Raw genomic sequence first — 19,506 nt, forward strand, 5'->3', positions numbered from 1 at the left:
GCATGCCAGGCTTGTAGCATAGTGGGTGAATAAAGCTAGGTGTACAGACAACACCTGCTGTTACCCTAAAGCTCTGAACACAGCTTTGATGGCTCTCCCAAAACCTGTTTTCGCTTTGTCATTGTGTGTGTGTGTGTGTGTTGATAAAAATATAAATGTTCATTATTTTTAGATTAAGGCTGTAACGTAACAAAATGTGGAAAAGGGGAAGTTGTCTGAATACTTTGATGGCGCTTCCGAAACAAGCAGTTTGACTATATAAACAAGCAGTTTGGCTATGTACACTTTACATTTAATTACTGTTATACCTGTGTAGTAAGATTTGTTATTACTACAGTAACAGGTTCACTTTACCCTGTGTTTCTCTTTGTGTAGTTTGTGACGGACTACGACGGGCAGGAGCACTTCCTGCAGAGGGTGGGGCCAGACGGACTGCACAGCCACGAGAAGGAGGCCACGGTCAGTAACATCCTGCAGATCATCCGCTCCTGCAACCGCAGTCTGGAGACGGACAAAGGGGGCCACCACAAAGGCTTCTCCACCTCTCACCGAAACTATTTCATGGACAGGAACCAGTAAGTGACAGCATCAGGAAGGCTCTGATCCCCAAATCCTAACCTTGACTTGTAGGGAGAAAACACAAAATTGACCAAAGATCAGGTCTAATCCTAAAGTGTCAGGAAGAATATTGAGTCAATCCATTCCTCTCGCCATTATACTGTGATAGCTTTCATCTAGTCTTTCCCTCTACTTGAGTACACCACTCTACTGCATATTTAATGTCAGATTATCTGGGGACTGTGAGTTTATGATGTGAATTCTTTGAGTCAATTTAAATAAATTCATTAGGCTCTAATCAATGGATTTCACATGACTGGGAATACAGATATGCATCTGTTGGTCACATATCTTTTTAAAGAAGGTAAGCGTGAGGATCAGAAAACCGGTGTGACCAACATTTGCCTCACGCAGTGCGACACATCATCTTCGCATAGAGTTGATCAGGCTGTTGATTGTGGAATGTTGTCCCACTCCTCTTCAATGGCTGTGCGAAGTTGCTGGATATTGTCGGAAACTGGAAAACACTGTCGTTAAACGTCAATCCAGAGCATTCCAAACGTGCTCAATGGGTGACATGTCTGGTGAATATGCAGGCCATTTGAAGAACTGGGACATTTTCCGCATCCAGGAATTGTGTACAGATCTTTTCGTCATGGGGCCGTGCATTATCGTGCTGAAACATGAGGTGATTGGGGTGGATGACTGGCACAACAATGGGCCTCGGGATTTCTTAAAGGTGTTTCTGTGCATTAAAATTGCGTTCATTGTCTGTAGCTTATGCCTGCCCATACCGTAACTCCACCGCCACCATGGGGCACTCTGTTCACAAAGTTGACATCAGCAAACCACTTGACAACACAATGCCATACACTTGGTCTGCGGTTGTGAGGCCGGTTGGACGTACTGCCAAATTCTGTAAAACGACGTTGGAGGCAGCTTATAGTACAGAAATTAACATTAAATTCTCTGGCAACAGGTCTGGTGGATATACCTGCAGTCAGCATGCCAATTGCACGCTCCCTCAAAACCTGAGACATCTGTGGCATTTTGTTGTGTGACAAAACTGCACATTTTAGTGGCCTTTTATTGTCCCCAGCACAAGGTGCACCTGTGTAATGATCATGCTCTTTAATCAGATTCTTGATATGCCACACCTGTCAGGAGGATGGATTATTTTGACGAAGTCGTAATGCTCACTAACAGGGATTTAAACACCATTTGTGCACAGAATTTGAGAGAAATAAGCTATTTGTACGTTTGGAGAATGTCTTTTTCAGATCATGAAACATGGGACCAACGCTTTACATTTTGCTTTTACAGTGCATTCAGAAAGTATTCAGACCCCTTGAGTTTTGACACGTTTTGTTACGTTACATTTTTTTAAGTCCATTTTAGAATCCATCTACATACAATACCCATAATGACAAAGCGAAAACAGGTTTTAGATTTTTTTGCAAATGTATTAAAAATAAAAAACTGATATACCTTATTTACATAAGTATTCAGACCCTTTGCTATGACTCGAAATTGAGCTCAGGTGCAGCCTGTTTCCATTGATCATCCTTGATGTTTCTACAACTTGATTGGAGTCCACCTCTGGTAAATTCAATTGATTGGACATGATTTGGAAAGGCACACACCTGTCTATAGAAGGTCCCAACAGTTGACAGTGCATGTCAGAGCAAAAACCAAACCATGAGGTCGAAGGAATTGTCCGTAGAGCTCCGAGACAGGATTGTGTCAAGGCACAGATCTGGGGAAGGGTACCAACAAATTTATGAAGCATTGAAGGTCCCCAAGAACACAGTGGCCTCCATCATTCATAAATGGAAGAAGTTTGGAACCACCAAGACTCTTTACTGAGCGGCCAGCTCTTGGAACTGAGCAAGAAGGCCTTGGTCAGGGAGGTCACCAAGAAACCCGATGGTCACTCTGACAGAGATTTGTGGAGATACGAGAAACTTCCAGAAGGACAAACATCTCTGCAGCACTCCACCAATCAGGCCTTTATGGGAGAGTGGCCAGACGGAAGTCACTCCTCAGTAAAAGCCACATGACAGCCCGCTTGGAGTTTTCCAAAAGGCACCTAAAAGGACTCCCACCATGAGAAATAAGATTATCTGGTCTGATGAAACAAGATTGAACTCCAAGCGTCTTGTCTGGAGGAAACCTAGAACAATCCCTACGGTGAAGCATGGTGCTGGCAGCATCATGCTGTGTGGATGTTTTCAGCAGTAGGGACTGGGAGACTAGTCAGGTTCGAGTGAAAGATGAATGGAGAAAAGTACAGAGATCCTTGACAAAAACTGGTCCCGTGTGGCTCAGTTGGTAGAGCATGGTGTTTGCAACGCCAGGGTTGTGGGTTCGATTCCCACGGGGGACCAGTACGGAGAAAAAAATGTATGAAATGTATGCATTCACTACTGTAAGTCGCTCTGGATAAGAGTGTCTGCTAAATGACTAAAATGTAAATGTAAAACCTGCCCCAGAGCGCTCAGGACCTCACTTGGGTGACGGTTCACCTTCCAACAAGACAATGACCCTAAGAACACAGCCAAGACAACGCAGAAGAGGCTTCGGGACAAATCTCTGAATGTCCTTGAGTGGCCCAGCCAGATCCCGGACTTGAACCCGATCAAACGTCTCTGGAGAGACCTGAGAATAGCTGTGCAGCGACGCTCCATGACAGAGCTTGAGAGGATCTGCTGAGAAGAATGGGAGAAACTCCCCAAATACAGGTGTGCCAAGCTTGTGGCATCATACCCAAGAAGACTTGAGGCTTTAATCGCTGCCAAAGGTGCTTCAGTAAAGTACTGAGTAAAGGGTAAATGTGATATTTCCGTGTTTTTTTTCTCGTAAATGTTCAAACATTTCCAAACCTGTTTTTGCTTTGTCATTATGGGGTAGATTGGGGGTAAAACATTTTAATCCATTTTAGAGTAAGGCTGTAAAAGTCAAGGGCTCTGAATAACAAATGCACTGTGTATTTTTGTTCAGTGTAGTTTCCTGACCCTGATGGGAGATCTGTTTGTCCTCTGGGTGGAAAAGGCCTCCGATTTATGACTCCAGTTTCTGTCCGGAGGGGCCTCTGGATCCAGTCAATGGTTTTCTATGGAAGTTCTCGCAACAAGGCTGATTGAAGGAAAGATGAGGGCGGATGAGGGTGAATGTGACACCTCTCATCCTTCTTTTACTCTTCTGTTTTTCTATTTGTAGCTAGACACTTCCTGACTTTTTCTCTCTGTTCTTTCTCCCGCCACCCTAGCTCTTTCAGGAGCAGGTCTGATTCGAACCATGTCTTGTAAGGTATTAGACTGCCGTTTTTAGAGGTTTCCCACTAACTTTGCTTTAATTGTATGAGTAGAATTTGCTATTACAATATGCATGGTGCTTTTTATGCTTGTTCAACTGTGCTAAACATTTTAAATACAGTTGAACTGTTTGAGACTGTTGCGTTCAATGGATTTGCTATCCTCAAAGTGATGTTCTTTAGGTAGATAACATGGCTGGGATGTGTTACACTCATTGAATAGAAGGTGGTGATGAGACAATTTCCTCTTTATATGTCCTAGAGAAGAGACAGATTGAAGTGTTGGTGACCACTATTAACTATTATCTATTGTTTGATGTTCTGCTTCTCTATTTCACGTTTTCCCGATTCTTCATCCTCCCATCAGGTTTGTGGAGGGGGACCTGTCAGACTCTGAGGGCGACCTGTCTGAGCAGGCTAAAGAGGCGGCATTCCAGGGCACCGAGGAGACCCACCGGGCCTTCGCCCATGGCACGGAGCTCATCCCCTGGTACGTGCTCTCCCTCCAGCCTGACGTCCACCAGTTCCTCCTGCAGGGATCCACCGTCATCCACTACGACCAGGAGAGCCACCTCACCGCTCGCTGCTTCCTCCGCCTGGAGCCCGACAACTGCTTTCTGACCTGGGCTAATCCCCAGAGCGGCAGCCCCCCCACAGATCCCCCAGGCCTGGGTCAACCCGTAGTGAGCGGCCTGGCGGAGGGCCTGCTGGACCTCTCTGTGGTCAAGGCTGTGTTCATGGGCCACCAGGGGGTGGACATGTTCGCTGTGTGTCTGCAGAACAAGCTGTGTAACACCATGAGGGGCGAGGAGAATGGGGTCAGTCTGCTCTATGGGCTCCATACTACAGACAACAGACTACTGCACTTTGTGGCCCCCAGGCACACAGCCTGCATACTGTATGAGGGCCTGGTGGAGCTGGTCAACGCCATAAGGAAGCTGAAGAAGTTCCCCGATAAGAGGCTGCACTGGCTCAGGAGGCAGTACGTTCGCCTCTATTGGGTAAAAAATGACTTAATTTAGATTGTAGTGGATAATAAGGAATGGCAGGTATATTGACTCAGTCTAGAATACACAAGTATGTAGAATTAATTTGTTATGTCTAATGTCCTGTGAATCAATACTCAAAAGGGAAACAGTGAGCCTCTAACATGAGCACAGATGCAAGGAAGATCATTTTGACTCACTTAATGCCAATAAGCCATGAGTGAGCAATCTCCTCAGACTGGTGTGTGTTGGTTTGTCGTCTCCCATCTACAATAGGAGGAGGGCAGGTACGAGGGTCCCACCCTAGCTCAGGCCATCAAGCTGTTTGGGGGGCGGTGCTGGGACATGGGCACAGAGGGCACAGAGAAGCCCAGTGCGCAGAAGAACAGCTCCACCACCAAGAAGAAGAAGAATGCTCTCGTCAGGGTTAGGAGAAATATTAAAAAATTTGTCTTAGTTTGAGAAATATAGTCTTCATTTTTTTAAGTTTATGAAGATTTGTGTCAATGACTGTTTCATAAATCACACAGAAATACAGCGGGGACGCTACCGATGACGAGACGAGCCAACGTAAAACCAAGAGCTGCAAGGACACCCTGTGCAGAAACGGGCCGGCGCTATATGACAGCGTGCACCAGGAAGAGTTAGGTAACATGTCTATTAGTATTTTATTAGGATCCCCATTAGCTGTTGCCAAGACAGCATGTTCTGGACTTGGGGCTGTGAAGAGACCCCTGGTGGCATGTCATGTACTGATTGAACAGACAGTTTGGTAGTTTCAATACATCAATATCGCTTACAAAGACCAAGGCCCTATACTACTAATGTAGTTTGAGGAGTTAGCGAGGTAACTTTGGTCAACTCTGAGTTCAACTTGGGATAACTGGTACCACGGAAGTGGCTAAACTTTTAGCCAGGTACATTTCTATGGCAATGGATCCTTCAGATCTAACCTGCTCCATGGCAGGCTACCTCGGGGCTAACTATTGCCTGGAATGTATTTTTAATTTAACCTTTATTTAACTAGGCAAGTCAGTTAAGGATAAATTCTTATTTACAATGACAGCCTACCCTGGCCAAACCCTAATCCGAACGACGCTGGGCCAATTGTGCGCCGCCCTATGAGACTCCCAATCACGGCCTGTTGTGATACAGCCTGGAATCAAACCAGGGTCTGTATTGACTCCTCTAGCACTAAGATGCAGTGCCTTAGACCGCGGCGCCACTTGGGAAGCCCGACGTTGAATTGCATAGAATTCTATGTCGGGCAGAAATGAGTGTTTGAATCAGGAAAGTTTCCCCTCACGACCTCTACAAGCCAGAATGTTGAATAAAATGATTTTTTAACATACTTTACCGGTTGGCCCTTTTGGTAGTAGGAATGTGAGACAATATATCTACATTAACGCTGGAAATGCATTCAGATTTCTATCACCTCAAGCAAATGTTTTTTTTTTATACATATAATTTTAAATCAAATAGCTAAATGATCCTTGGTATGACCATCTTAAAACAATTCCATATATCAGTTTAGTAGAACCCACACCCGTGCTGCTCTGATCTGGGCACCAACTGTAATTTGCTAATGTTGTTCTTTGCAGCACTTGACCATATAACTGGGCAGCAGTCTAGGAGTAATAAAACTAGGGCCTGTAGAACGTGTTTGGTCAATTGCGATGTAAAGAAAGCACAGCAGTGCTTTGTCAAGTACCAACCTTTCCCCATCTTAGCAACCATTGAATCAATATGTTTTGACCATGTCAGCTTACAATCTAGGTTTACATCAAGCAGTTTAGTCTCAACTTGCTCAATTGCCACATTCATCACTAGATTTTGATAAGGTTTATTACACCATATCTCACAATAATTCGACGTGCAACTGTCCTCCCATACACTCCCCTGTGTATTTATTTGGTCAGTGAAACTAAAATGTTTAATTTGGCTTTATACTCCAGCATTCTTTGAGGCGATGGTAAAGAATGTATGTCACCTTTTATTTGAGGGTATTTTCATACATATCTGTTTTACCTAGGGCTGTGACATTCATGGATTTTGGATGATGCTAACTGGCTAGCCAGATGTCCACGGTCTCCATAATAACGGTTTGAATAGTAAAAAAAAATATATCCACTACCAGTCAAAAGTTAAGACACACCTACTCATTCCAGGGTTTTTCTTAATTTTTAATATTTTCTACATTGTAGAATAATAGTGAAGACATCAAAACTATGAAATAACAAATATGGAATCATGTGAACATAAACCAAAAAAGTGTTTTAGAAATCTCAAATTTTAGATTTGAGTTTCTTCAAAGTAGCCACCCTTTGCCTTGAGAGCTTTGCACACTCTTGGCGTTCTCTCAACCAGCTTCATGCGGTAGTCACCTGGAATGCATAGCAATCAACAGGTGTGCCTTGTTAAAAGTTAATTTGTGGAATTTATTTCCTTCATGTGATTAAGCCAATCAGTTGTGTTGTGACAAGGTAGGGGTGGTATACAGAAGATAGCCCTATTTGGTATAAGACGAAGTCCACATTATGACAAGAACAGCTCAAATAAGCAAAGAGAAACGACAGTCCATTACTTTAAGACATGAAGGTCAGTCAATCCGGAAAATCTCGGGAACTTTGAAAGTTTCTTCAAGTCCAGTCGCAAAAACCATCAAGCTCTATGATGAAACTGGTTCTCATGAGGACCGCCACAGGAAAGGAAGACCCAGAGTTACCCCTGCTGCAAAGGATAAGTTCATTAGAGTTAGCAGCCTCAGAAATTGCAGCCCAAATAAATGCTTCAGAGTTCAAGTAACAGACTCATCTCAGCGTCAACTGTTCAGAGGAGACTGTGTGAATCAGGCCTTCATGGTCGAATTGCTGCAAAGAAACCACTACTTAAAGGACACCAATAAGAAGAAGACACTTGCTTGGGCCAAGAAACACGAGCAATGGCCATTAGTCTTTTGGTCTGACGAGTCCAAATGTAAGATTTTTGGTTCCAACCGCTGTCTTTGTGACGCAGAGTAGGTGAATGGATGATCTCCGCATGTGTGGTTCCCACCGTGAAGCATGGAGGTGGTGGTGTCAGGGTATAGGGGTGCCTTGCTTATGACACTGTCGGTTATTTATTTAGAATTCAAGGCACACTTAACCTGTATTCTGCAGCGATATGCCATCCCATCTGGTTTGGGCTTAGTTGGTCTATCATTTGTTTTTCAACAGGACAATGACCCAACAAACCTCCAGGCTGTGTAGGGGCTATTTGACCAAGAAGGAGAGTGATGGAGTGCTGCTTCAGATGACCTGGCCTCCACAATCCCATAACCTCAACCCAATTGAGATGGTTTGGGATGAGTTGGACCGCAGAGACTGTTGGAAAAGCCTTCCTCATTTTAATTTTTAAAATCTTTATTTAATCTTTATTTAACTAGGCAAGTCAGTTAAGAAAAAAATATTATTTACAATGACAGCCTAGGAACAGTGGGTTAACTGCCTTGTTCGGAGGCAGAACAACAGATTTGAACCTTGTCAGCTTGGGGATTCGATCTCGCAACCTTTCGGTTACTGGCCCAACGCTCTAACCACTAGGCTACCTACCACTTGTGAAGCTGGTTGAGAGAATGCCAAGAGTGTGCAAAGCTGTCATTAAGGCGAAGGATGGCTACTTTGAAGAATTTAAAATATAAAATATACTTTGATTTGTTCAACACTTTTTTTGGTTACTACATGATTCCATATGTGTTATTTCATAGTTTTGTTGTCGTCACTATTATTCTACAATGTACAAAATGTTAAAAATAAAGAAAAACCCTTGAATGAATAGGTGTCCAAACTTGACTGGTACTGTATATAATGATGAGTGAGAAAGTTAGATGCCAAAAAACACATGCTAACTTCTCACCATTAGCATTGTTTTGTATGATTTTTGTGCTTCTAACTTGTTTCACTCATCACTTTTCAAGATTCAGTTATGATCATCTGTAATCATGGTAGCATCCTCATGAATGTAGAAGAATTCTATTCTTTACAATAAAAGTGATTTCAAAGCGACACCATACATTATTTACCATTACATTTTATTGAGCACAACATAATCCGAAACACAACCAAAACAAACTGCAAATGCATCCAACACGTTTGTGGAGTCAGATGGTTGATGTAGTCATTGCATGCTAGGAATATGGGACCAAATACTACATGTAATACACTATAAGTGAATTTGTCCAAATACTTATGACACCTTCAATTGGGGGGATTAGATGCATAGTGCTTTAATAATTTCCAAATGGTAAAACAGAAACGGTGCCTTCAAAAAGTATTCACACCCTTTGACATTTTCCACATTTTGTTGTGTTACAGCCTGAATTTAAAATGGAATACATTTAGATTTTTGGTCACTGGCCTACACACAATATCCAATAATGTCATAGTGGAATTATGTTTTAAATTTTTTTACAAATTAAGTTCAGGAGCAAAAATGTGCATAACAAGTTGCATGGACTGTGCAATAAGTGTTTAACATGGTTTTTGAATGACTACCTCATCTCTGTACCCAACACATCCAATTATATGTAAGGTGCCTTCAGTCGAGCAGTGAATTTCAAACACCGATTCAACCACAAAGACCAGGGAGGTTTTCCAGTGCCTCACAAAGAAGGGCACCTATTGGTAGATAGGCACAAATAAAATAAAAAAGCAGATATTGAATATCCCTTTGAGCATGGTGAAGTTATAAATTACACTTTGGGTGTATCAATACACCTAGTCACTACTAACTCAGTTGGCTGAGAGGAAGGAAACCGCACAGGGATTTCACCATGAGGCCAATGGTGACTTTAAAACAGTTAGTTTAACCTCTCTTGGGTATGTGGGACGTGACTGTCCCACCTGCGGGACACACTATTCAACAGCCAGTGAAATAGCAGGGCGCCAAATTCAAAACAACAACAATCTCATAATTCAAATTTCTCACACATACAAGTATTTTACACCATTTTAAAGATAATCTTCTCATTTATCCAACCACATTGTCCGATTTCAAAAAGGCTTTACGGCGAAAGCAAAGCATTAGATTATGTTAGGACATCACTATGACAAGAAAAACCACACAGCTATTTTCCAAGCAAGGAGAGGCATCACAAAAACCAGAAATACAGCTAAAATTAATCACTAAACTTTGATCTTCATCAGATGGCACTCATAGGACTTCATGTTACACAGTACATGTATGTTTTGCTCGATAAAGTTAATATTTTATATCCAAAAACCCCATTTTACATTGGCGTGTAATGTTCAGAAATGTTTTGCCTCACACAGCTCACACTCACATGAGCCCGCGCCTCTGAGCTCATGTCATTTCCTCACTCATCTGACTCCAGGCCCTCTTGTTCGCTTCAAATTCACAGTAGAAGCATGAAACAACGTTCAAAGACTGTTGACATCTAGTGGAAGCCTTAGGAAGTGCAAAATGAACCCAAAGTCACTGTAGTTTGAATAGGGAATCAATTGAAAAAACTACAAGCCTCAGATTTTCAACTTCCTGGTTGGATTTTTCTCAGGGTTTTGCCTGCCATATGAGTTCTGTTATACTCACAGACATCATTCAAACAGTTTTAGAAACTTCAGTGTTTTCTATCCAAATCTACTAATAATATGCATATCCTACCTTCTGAGCCTGAGTAGCAGGCAGTTTAATTTGGGCACGCCTTTCAACCGGACGTCAAAATACTGCCCCCAACCCTAGAGAAGTTAATGGCTGTGATAGGAGAAAACTGAGGATGGATCAACATTGTAGTTACTCCACAATACTAACCTTAAATGACAGAGTGAAAAGGAAGCCTGTACAGAATAAAAATATTCCAAAACATGCATCCTGTATGCAGCAAGGCACTAAAGTAATACTGCCAAAGATGTGGCAAAGACATCAACTTTTGTCCTGAATACAAAGTGTTATGTTTGGAGCAAATCCAATACAACACATTACTGAGTGCCACTATCCATATTTTTGAGCATAGTGGTGGCTGCATCATGTTATGGGTATGCTTGTAATCGTTAAGGACTGGAGTTTTTCAGGCTAAAAGGTACACGGAATGGAGCTAAGCACAGGCAAAATCGTATGTTGTTCAGTCTGCTTTCCACCAGACACTGGGTGATGAATTCACCTTTCAGCAGGACAATAACCAAAAACACAAGGCCAAATCTACACTGGAGTTTCTTACCAAGAAGACAGTAAGTGTTCCTTAATGTCCAAGTTACAGTTTTGACTTCAATCTGCTTGAAAATCTATGGCAAGACCTGAAAAATAGTTTAGCATTGATCAACAACCAGTTTGACAGAGCTTGAAGAATTTTGAAAATAATAATGGGCAAATATTGCACAATCCAGGTGTTGAACGCTCTTAGACTTACCTGGAAAGACTCACAGCTGTAATCGCTGCCAAAAGTGTTTCTACAAAGTATTGACTCAGGGGGGTGCATTTTTATGTAAATTAGATTTTTGTTTATTTTCAATACATTTGCTAAAATTTCTAAAAACAGGCTTTCACTTTGTCATTATGGGGTATTGTGTGTAGATGGGTGAGGGGGAAAATCTATTTAATCCATTTTGAATTCAGGCTGTACCACAACAAAAATGTGGATTTAGTTAAGGGGTATGAATAATTTCTGAAAGCAACGTATGTATGAAAATGCCCTCAAATTAAAGGTGACCTTCTGTCCTGTCGCCTTATATATAATTTGATCTCAAATGCAAAATGCTGGAGTATAGAGACAAATTAAATGTTTTAGCTTCACTGTCCAAATAAATCCTTAGGAGAGTGTACAGTTGTGGCCAAAAGTTTTGGGAATGACACAAATATTAATTTTCACAAAGTCTGCTGCTTCAGTTTGTATGATGGCAATTTGCATATACTCCAGAATGTTATGAAGAGTGATCAGATGAAATGCAATTAATTGCAAAGTCCGTCTTGGCCATGAAAATGAACTGAATCCCCAAAAAACATTTCCACTGCATTTCAGCCCTGCCACAAAAGGACCAGCTGACATGTCAGTGATTCTCTTATTAACACAGGTGTGAGTGTTGACTAGGACAGGGCTGGAGATCACTCTGTCATGCTGATTGAGTTCGAATAACAGACTGGAAGCTTCAAAAGGATGGTGCTTGGAATCATTGTTCTTCCTCTGTCAACCTTTGGTTACCTGCAAGGAAACACGTGCCATCATCATTGCTTTGCACAAAAAGGGCTTCACAGGCAAGGATATTGCTGCCAGTAAGATTGCACCTAAATCAACCATTTTATCGGATCATCAAGAACTTAAAGGAGAGCGGTTCAATTGTTGTGAAGAAGGCTTCAGGGCGCCCAAGAAAGTTCAACAAGCGCCAGGACCGTCTCCTAAAGTTGATTCAGCTGCGGGATCGGGGCGCCACCAGTACAGAGCTTGCTCAGGAATGGCAGCAAGCAGGTGTGAGTGGTGAGTGCATCTGCACGCACAGTGAGGCGAAGACTTTTGCAGGATGGCCTGGTGTCAAGAAGGGCAGCAAAGAAGCCACTTCTCTCCAGGAAAAACATCAGGGACAGACTGATATTCTGCAAAAGGTACAGGGATTGGACTACTGAGGACTGGGGTAAAGTCATTTTCTCTGATGAATCCCCTTTCCGATTGTTTTGGGGCATCCGGAAAAAAGCTTGTCCGGAGAAGACAAGGTGAGCGCTAGCATCAGTCCTGTGTCATGCCAACAGTAAAGCATCCTGAGACCATTCATGTGTGGGGTTGCTTCTCAGCCAAGGGAGTGGGCTCACTCACAATTTTGCCTAAGAACACAGCCATGAAAAAAGAATGGTACCAACACATCCTCCGAGAGCAACTTCTCCTAACCATCCAGGAACAGTTGGGTGACAAACAATGCCTTTTCCAGCATGATGGAGCACTTTGCCATAAGGCAAAATTGATAACTAAGTGGCTCGGGGAACAAAACATTGATATTGTGGGTCCATGGCCAGGAAACTCCCCAGACCTTAATCCCATTGAGAACTTGTGGTCAATCCTCAAGAGGCGGGTGGACAAACAAAACCTCACAAATTCTGACCAACTCCAAGCATTGATTATGCAAGAATGGGCTGCCATCAGTCAGGATGTGGCCCAGAAGTTAATTGACAGCATGCCAGGGCGGATTGCAGAGGTCTTGAAAAAGAAGGGTCAACACTGCAAATATTGACTCTTTGCATCAACTTCATGTAATCAATAAAAGCCTTTGACACTTATGAAATGCTTGTAATTATACTTCAGTATTCCATAGTAACATCTGACAAAAATATCTAAAGACACTGAAGTAGCAAACTTTGTGAAAATTAATATTTGTCATTCTCAATTTTTGGCCACGACTGTACCATCCTTGCTTATGTTTTATAGGGAGGGATACAAAAATGGGAATATTTGAGATTTTAAATAGTGTCAGATTTTGTTTTCTTTGCAATGCTCTAGTTCACTGTGTTTGACCATTTATACTGTGTGTGTGTGTGTGTGTGTGTGTGTGTGTGTGTGTAACTCTGTACTTTATTGATTCCATAGAGGACGGCTTCCCTGGACCCTTCCCCCCACCGAGCTGTAAGAGCCCTGGTTCCCTGACCTCTGGTTCCCTGGCTTCCTCCCCCATCCTCTCAGGCAGCACCAAGGCTCAGCCAGGGTAAGACACAAAACGTGACCCCAGACCTGTTCCTAAGTGTAAACACTGCCTTTCTATCACTCCATGGTTTATAATTCATCTGTAAACCTAGTGTCAAATACTTATATGTAAACCTACTCATACGTGAACCTTGTACCAAGCACTTTATTTAGTCATCTTTATCTACAATATATCATTTTTAAATCTAGTGTTTTTAACTTGGAACAGTCACCAATCCCTCTCCTCTTGTCCCTGTGTAGTGCATGGAGCAGCAAGAGCTGGCACGGCCTAGGGAAGGGCTACTTCAAGGGCTTCCAGGACCTCATGAGCTCTGACAGCACTATGAGCTTCATCGAGTTCGTCGAGCTCTTCAAGTCTTTCAGGTGCTCCATCCAACTTCCGACCTCCTCTCTTTACAGTATACAGTAACTATAGTCTATATAGGAACAGTAACTATACAGGTCTATGGTAGTGATTTTAAATTGAACATGCTTCTGTTAATCATTCCCACTGAGAATTCCTTCTGCATTCCCAAAGGACAAGAGCACAATCATGTGCTGTGTATCGTCCCCACACTAGACAACACATAGGCCTGCTGTACTTTCATAATACATACAGGATATAGAAATTGCATTCCATTCAGAAGAAGCTTTGACAAATCCAACCAATCTTTCAAAGGTTGTTTTGTAAAAGACACACTGGGTTCTTCTGAGGTTTCTCTCAGTTGAAAACAGACTAAGGCTACACACCGAAACATGTAATAATTACAAAACCATACCATTGTCCTCCAAGAGTGGATAATAATTTCCCTCTCTTGTCAGTTGAATGTAAAAGCCCTTGTTCTTGTTTTGATGTGCAGCATTCGGAGCCGTAAAGACCTGAAGGAGCTGTTTGACACCTACGCTGTTCCTTGCAGTAGCCCCGGCCCAGAGTCTGCCCCCCTCTACACCACCCTGAGGATTGACGACAAGGAAACAGGACTGCAGCCTGACATAGGTATGTCTCTCACATTGTCTTACTGTAACCCGATGTGTTTGGTTTGTATTTGGTAATGTTCAGTCATTGTTTAAAAGTTACATTTAAAAAAAGCAAAAATATAAGGTCAGAATGTATATACAACACCAGTGAGAAGTTTGGACACACCTACTCATTCAAGGTTTTTTCTTTATTTTTACTATTTTCTACGTTGTAGAATGATAGTGAAGACATCAAAACTATGAAATAACACATATGGAATCATGTAGTAACCAAAAAGGTGGTATGTATGTATGTATGTATGTATGTATGTATGTATGTATGTATGTATACACACATACATACAAATAGATATAGATATATACGTCCCTTTTTCAGGACCTTGTCTTTCAAAGATAATTTGTAAAAATACAAATAACTTCACAGATCTTCATTGTAAAGGGTTTAAACACTGTTTCCCATGCTTGTTCAATGAACCATAAACTATTAAATGAACATGCACCTGTGGAACGGTCGTTAAGACACTAACAGCTTACAGACGGTAGGTCACAGTTATGAAAACATAGGACACTAAAGAGGCCTTTCTACTGACTCTGAAAAACACCAAAACAAAGATGCCCAGGGTCCCTGCTCATCTGCATGAACGTGTCTTAGGCATGCTGCAAGGAGGCATGAGGACTGCAGATGTGGCCATGTCCGTACTGTGAGACGCCTACGACAGCACTACAGGGAGAAAGGACGAACAGCTGATTGTCCTCGCAGTGGCAGACCACGTGCAACAACACCTGCACAGGATCGGTACATCCGAACATCACACCTGCAGGACAGTTACAGGATGGCAACAACAACTGCCCGAGTTACACAAGAAACGCACAATCCCTCCATCAGTGCTGACTGTCCGCAATAGGCTGAGAGAGGCTGGACTGAGGGCTTGTAGGCCTGTTGTAAGGCAGGTCCTCACCAGACATCACCGGCAACAATGTCGCCAATGGGCACAAACCCACCGTTGCTGGACCAAACAGGACTGGCAAAAAGTGCTCTTAACTGATGAGTCGCAGTTTTGTCTCACCAGGGGTGACGGTCGGATTCGTGTTTATCGTCGAAGGAATGAGCGTTACACCGAGGCCTGTACTCTGGATCGATTTGGAGGTGGACGGTCCGTCATGGTCTGGGCCGGTGTGTCACAGCATCATCGGACTGAGCTTGTTGTCATTCCAGGCAATCTCAACGCTGTGCTTTACAGGGAAGACATCCTCCTCCCTCCTGTGGTACCCTTCCTGCAGGCTCATCCTAACATGACCATCCAGCATGACAATGCGACCAGCCATACTGCTCATTCTCTGTGTGATTTCATGCAAGACAGGAATGTCAGTGTTCTGCCATGGCCAGCGAAGAGCCCGGATTTCAATCCCATTGAGCACGTCTGGGACCTGTTGGATCGGAGGGTGAGGGCTACGGCCATTCCCCCCCAAAATGTCTGGGAACTTGCAGGTGCCTTGGTGGAAGAGTGGGGTAACATCTCACAGCAAGAACTGGCAAATCTGGTGCAGTCCATGAGGAGGAGATTCACTGCAGTACTTAATGCAGCTGGTGGCCACACCAGATACTGTTACTTTTTGATCCCCCGCTTTGTTCAGGGACACATTATTCCATTTCTGTTAGTCACATGTCTGTGGAACTTGTTCAGTTTGTCTGTTATTGAATCTAGTTATGTTCATACAAATATTTACACATGTTAAGTTTGCTGAAAATAAACACAGTTGACAGTGAGAGGACATTTCTTTTTTTGCTGAGTTTATAACCATATACAATTTCAGTAGCACATGTCTTGTGATAAACTGTCCCACCTCCACAATGGATTAGTCTACTCAGACAGGCGGGAATCAGACAGGTGTCTTGAACACCATGATTTTTGGTGCTACTGTTTGATTAAAGAAATCTCGGTCGACCAACAGCCTTTCGACCAGTCGATTAAATGGGGTCAGCCCTATCATAATATTACATGCAGATTTAGATAAGTAAGCAACACTGGGGAGTATTGGATGTTAATGTCTTAGTTGGGGAATGAATTCTAAAGATGCAGTTCTCCTGTCCTCCTCCACAGACTTGCTGACGCGTAATGGATCGGACCTGGGCCTCTTCATCCGAACACGCCAGCAGATGTCGGAAAACCAGAAGCAGATCTCGAACGCCATTGCTGCAGCCAGCATCGTGACCAATGGGACGGGCGTGGAGAACGCCTCTCTAGGGGTGCTTGGGCTGGCCGTCCCACAGCTCAATGACTTCCTGGTCAACTGCCAGCAAAAACACCTGACCTACGACGAGATCCTCAGCATCATCCAGGTAGGTCTCATGACTGGTCCAGCAGGCCGAAATCGGATGTGTCTTACGGTCTGAAAACCACTGACATAATTTGATTTTGGAATGTAATATCCCTTTAACTTGGCAGACGTGCAATGCGATGCGTTGTGACATACTGTACAGAACACAGACGTGATGGAAGTAAGACTTGGAGTATTTTATTCCTGTGATATATTGTTCAATTGTTTTCCTTTGTCTCCCTCAGACATTTGAGCCTTGTGTAAGCATACGTCAGATGGGTTGGATGTCCTTTGAAGGTTTTGCCAGGTACCTTCATTTCCCATGAAAAATTACATACTCAAGACATTTCTCAAAGGAATTTTGAAATGACATTCATCACCAGTTTAATTAGTGACCTTTTTCCTCAAATCCTCCCCAGGTTTTTGATGGACAAGGAGAACTTTGCATCTAAGAACGAGGAGTCTCAGGTGAATGCGGAGGAGCTCCAGTACCCAATGTCTTACTACTACATAGAGTCCTCTCACAACACGTACCTCACTGGACACCAGCTCAAAGGAGAGTCCTCCGTGGAGCTTTACAGCCAGGTGAGATCACCACTATCACCCTTTTAGATAATTGACGCAAGCAAACATATTTTCTCCCGGAAATGTACCTTTTCTAGTTTAGTTTTGTAGGGGATTTCTAAGCATCGGCTTAGTTTGTCATCTTCAGTTTGCCATAAGCAGGCCTAGGAGTTTTTCCAGACTGTGACCTGACCAGGAAAAACTCTGGGCTCCTACTGTACTATAAGATGAATTATGTTTTGGTGTCTGTCTTATTATTATGGGATGTGGTTGTGTTGTCTAGGTGCTGCTGCAGGGCTGCAGGAGTGTGGAGCTGGACTGTTGGGATGGAGACGACGGATCACCCATTATTTACCACGGATACACCCTGACCACCAAGATCCCCTTTAAGGTTAGTCTATAACCCTGCCACAACCCTGCCACAACCCTGTCACACTGCCGCTATTGACTTTATGTCACTGTTTGGCCAAGATACAGTACAATGACGGCATACCTCTTTTATAGCTTGAGTAATACTGCTTAGATGCTGGAATTATTGTATAAATAGGATTATAGTTATGCCTCGTACTGTAACCCATTTTCTTCTAGGATGTGGTGGAGGCGATCAATCGCACTGCTTTTGTCAACTCAGACATGCCGGTCATCCTGTCCATTGAGAATCACTGCTCTCTGCCCCAGCAACGCAAAATGGCTGAAATCTTCAAGGTACCTCCTTCTGGCTCCAATGGACCTGATCAGAACGGATTCTAGCTGACATGTCACGCGTTTTATCCCTAAGAACCTCGTTACTTCATTCCTTCCTCCTTTAGAGACCACTCTGATAGTGCTTTGATGAAACACCTTTGATTTTAGCGTGTCTGTGATGATTCCTTTGGTCAGCCCACTTGATCTGTTTATTTGTGTTTTGAAGGCGGTGTTCGGAGTCAAGCTGGTGAGCAACTTCCTGTTTGAAAGTGATTTGTCGGATGACCAGCTGCTCCCCTCCCCACTGCAACTGAAGGGAAAGATCCTCCTCAAGAACAAGAAGCTGACAGCACACCAGGCTCCTGTTGACATTCTCAAACAGAAGGTGAGACTGTAGGCTCGGCCCTAAAGTATGTGCGCTTTGTCACCTCTGGGTCTGCATGGACAATGGCTCAGGAAAACAAGGAAAATACTCAAGAGGCAGCCTGCTCTTCCCCCGTCAAGTGGCAAAAATGCATCTCTCACACCAGTATCCAGCGGACTGACTATTGAAATAAGTGTTAGTAACCAGGTGTCCATCCAACCTTTTTAATGAGAGTAAAGTAAGTCGGATAAAAAAATGTCACGACAGGGCTGATGGAAACAGCAAATGTGTTAGAAAACTTTCCAAATGCCGACAAAACAAAATACCATCTTTTGAGTCTAAAATTAATTATGTGAGAAATTAATGTGGAAATGCCTTTATGCGCAAATATTGATATTGTAACCATCTTATCGAATGTAAACTTGGAGTCACGCGACGATATTTTGTGTGGTCCTCCCACTACGACTCGGAAAGCATGCAGTTTTTTTGACTACAGATAAGCTATGATGAACTTCACAGGGTGGTGAAAGTTCACGATGATGAGCTTGATGCTCCTTTCTATTAAATACCAAGGGTCCTATTCCGGTGACATGATCGATGCTTGGCTGCCGTTTGACAAATAAAAAATATCTTGCTCCTTTGTCCATAATAATCTAATGTAGGCTATACCCGCACTGTATCTGCGAATGGTTGGCTGGAGCGCACGTTCCAATACTAGAGTGGGTACATAGAAAATGCTATATAACATATTTATTGACAAAACCGTCAGTAGAGGAGGCCTCCCAAGCGGTGTAAGGCACTGCATCGCAGTGCTAGAGGCGTTACTACAGATCCGGGTTCATTCCCGGGCTGTGCCACAACCGGGTGTCCCATAGGACAGTGCACAATTGGGTTAGTGGAGGGTTTAGCCGGGGGGTGCTTTACTTGGTTCATCATGCTCTAGCGACTCCTTGTGGCGGGCCGGGTGTCTGCAGGATGACTCCTGTTGCCAATTGAACAGTGTTTCCTCCAACACATTGGTGCGGCTGGCTTCCGGGTTAAGCTGGCGGGTGTTTAAGGAGCGCGGTTAGGCGGGTCATGTTTCAGA

At 43.2% G+C, this 19,506-nt stretch overlaps 1 protein-coding gene across 3 annotated transcripts in view; it reads left to right on the forward strand.

Annotated features, from left to right (window-relative positions):
- The window catches only part of LOC115201144 (1-phosphatidylinositol 4,5-bisphosphate phosphodiesterase epsilon-1), a 104,661-nt gene that overhangs the window by 54,915 nt on the left and 30,240 nt on the right, over positions 1-19,506 (forward strand). For all 3 annotated transcript variants that reach the window (XM_029764476.1, XM_029764478.1, XM_029764479.1), the window contains 13 exons: positions 376-575; positions 4,239-4,872; positions 5,134-5,283; positions 5,388-5,505; positions 13,418-13,532; positions 13,772-13,894; positions 14,371-14,507; positions 16,591-16,829; positions 17,053-17,114; positions 17,227-17,392; positions 17,655-17,762; positions 17,960-18,076; positions 18,282-18,440. In XM_029764476.1, coding sequence (XP_029620336.1) covers positions 376-575; positions 4,239-4,872; positions 5,134-5,283; positions 5,388-5,505; positions 13,418-13,532; positions 13,772-13,894; positions 14,371-14,507; positions 16,591-16,829; positions 17,053-17,114; positions 17,227-17,392; positions 17,655-17,762; positions 17,960-18,076; positions 18,282-18,440 — 2,328 coding nt within the window. The remainder of the gene's footprint in view (positions 1-375; positions 576-4,238; positions 4,873-5,133; positions 5,284-5,387; positions 5,506-13,417; positions 13,533-13,771; positions 13,895-14,370; positions 14,508-16,590; positions 16,830-17,052; positions 17,115-17,226; positions 17,393-17,654; positions 17,763-17,959; positions 18,077-18,281; positions 18,441-19,506) is intronic.

This window comes from Salmo trutta, chromosome 10 (genome assembly GCF_901001165.1).
Source record: "Salmo trutta chromosome 10, fSalTru1.1, whole genome shotgun sequence".
Classification (NCBI taxonomy): domain Eukaryota; kingdom Metazoa; phylum Chordata; class Actinopteri; order Salmoniformes; family Salmonidae; genus Salmo; species Salmo trutta.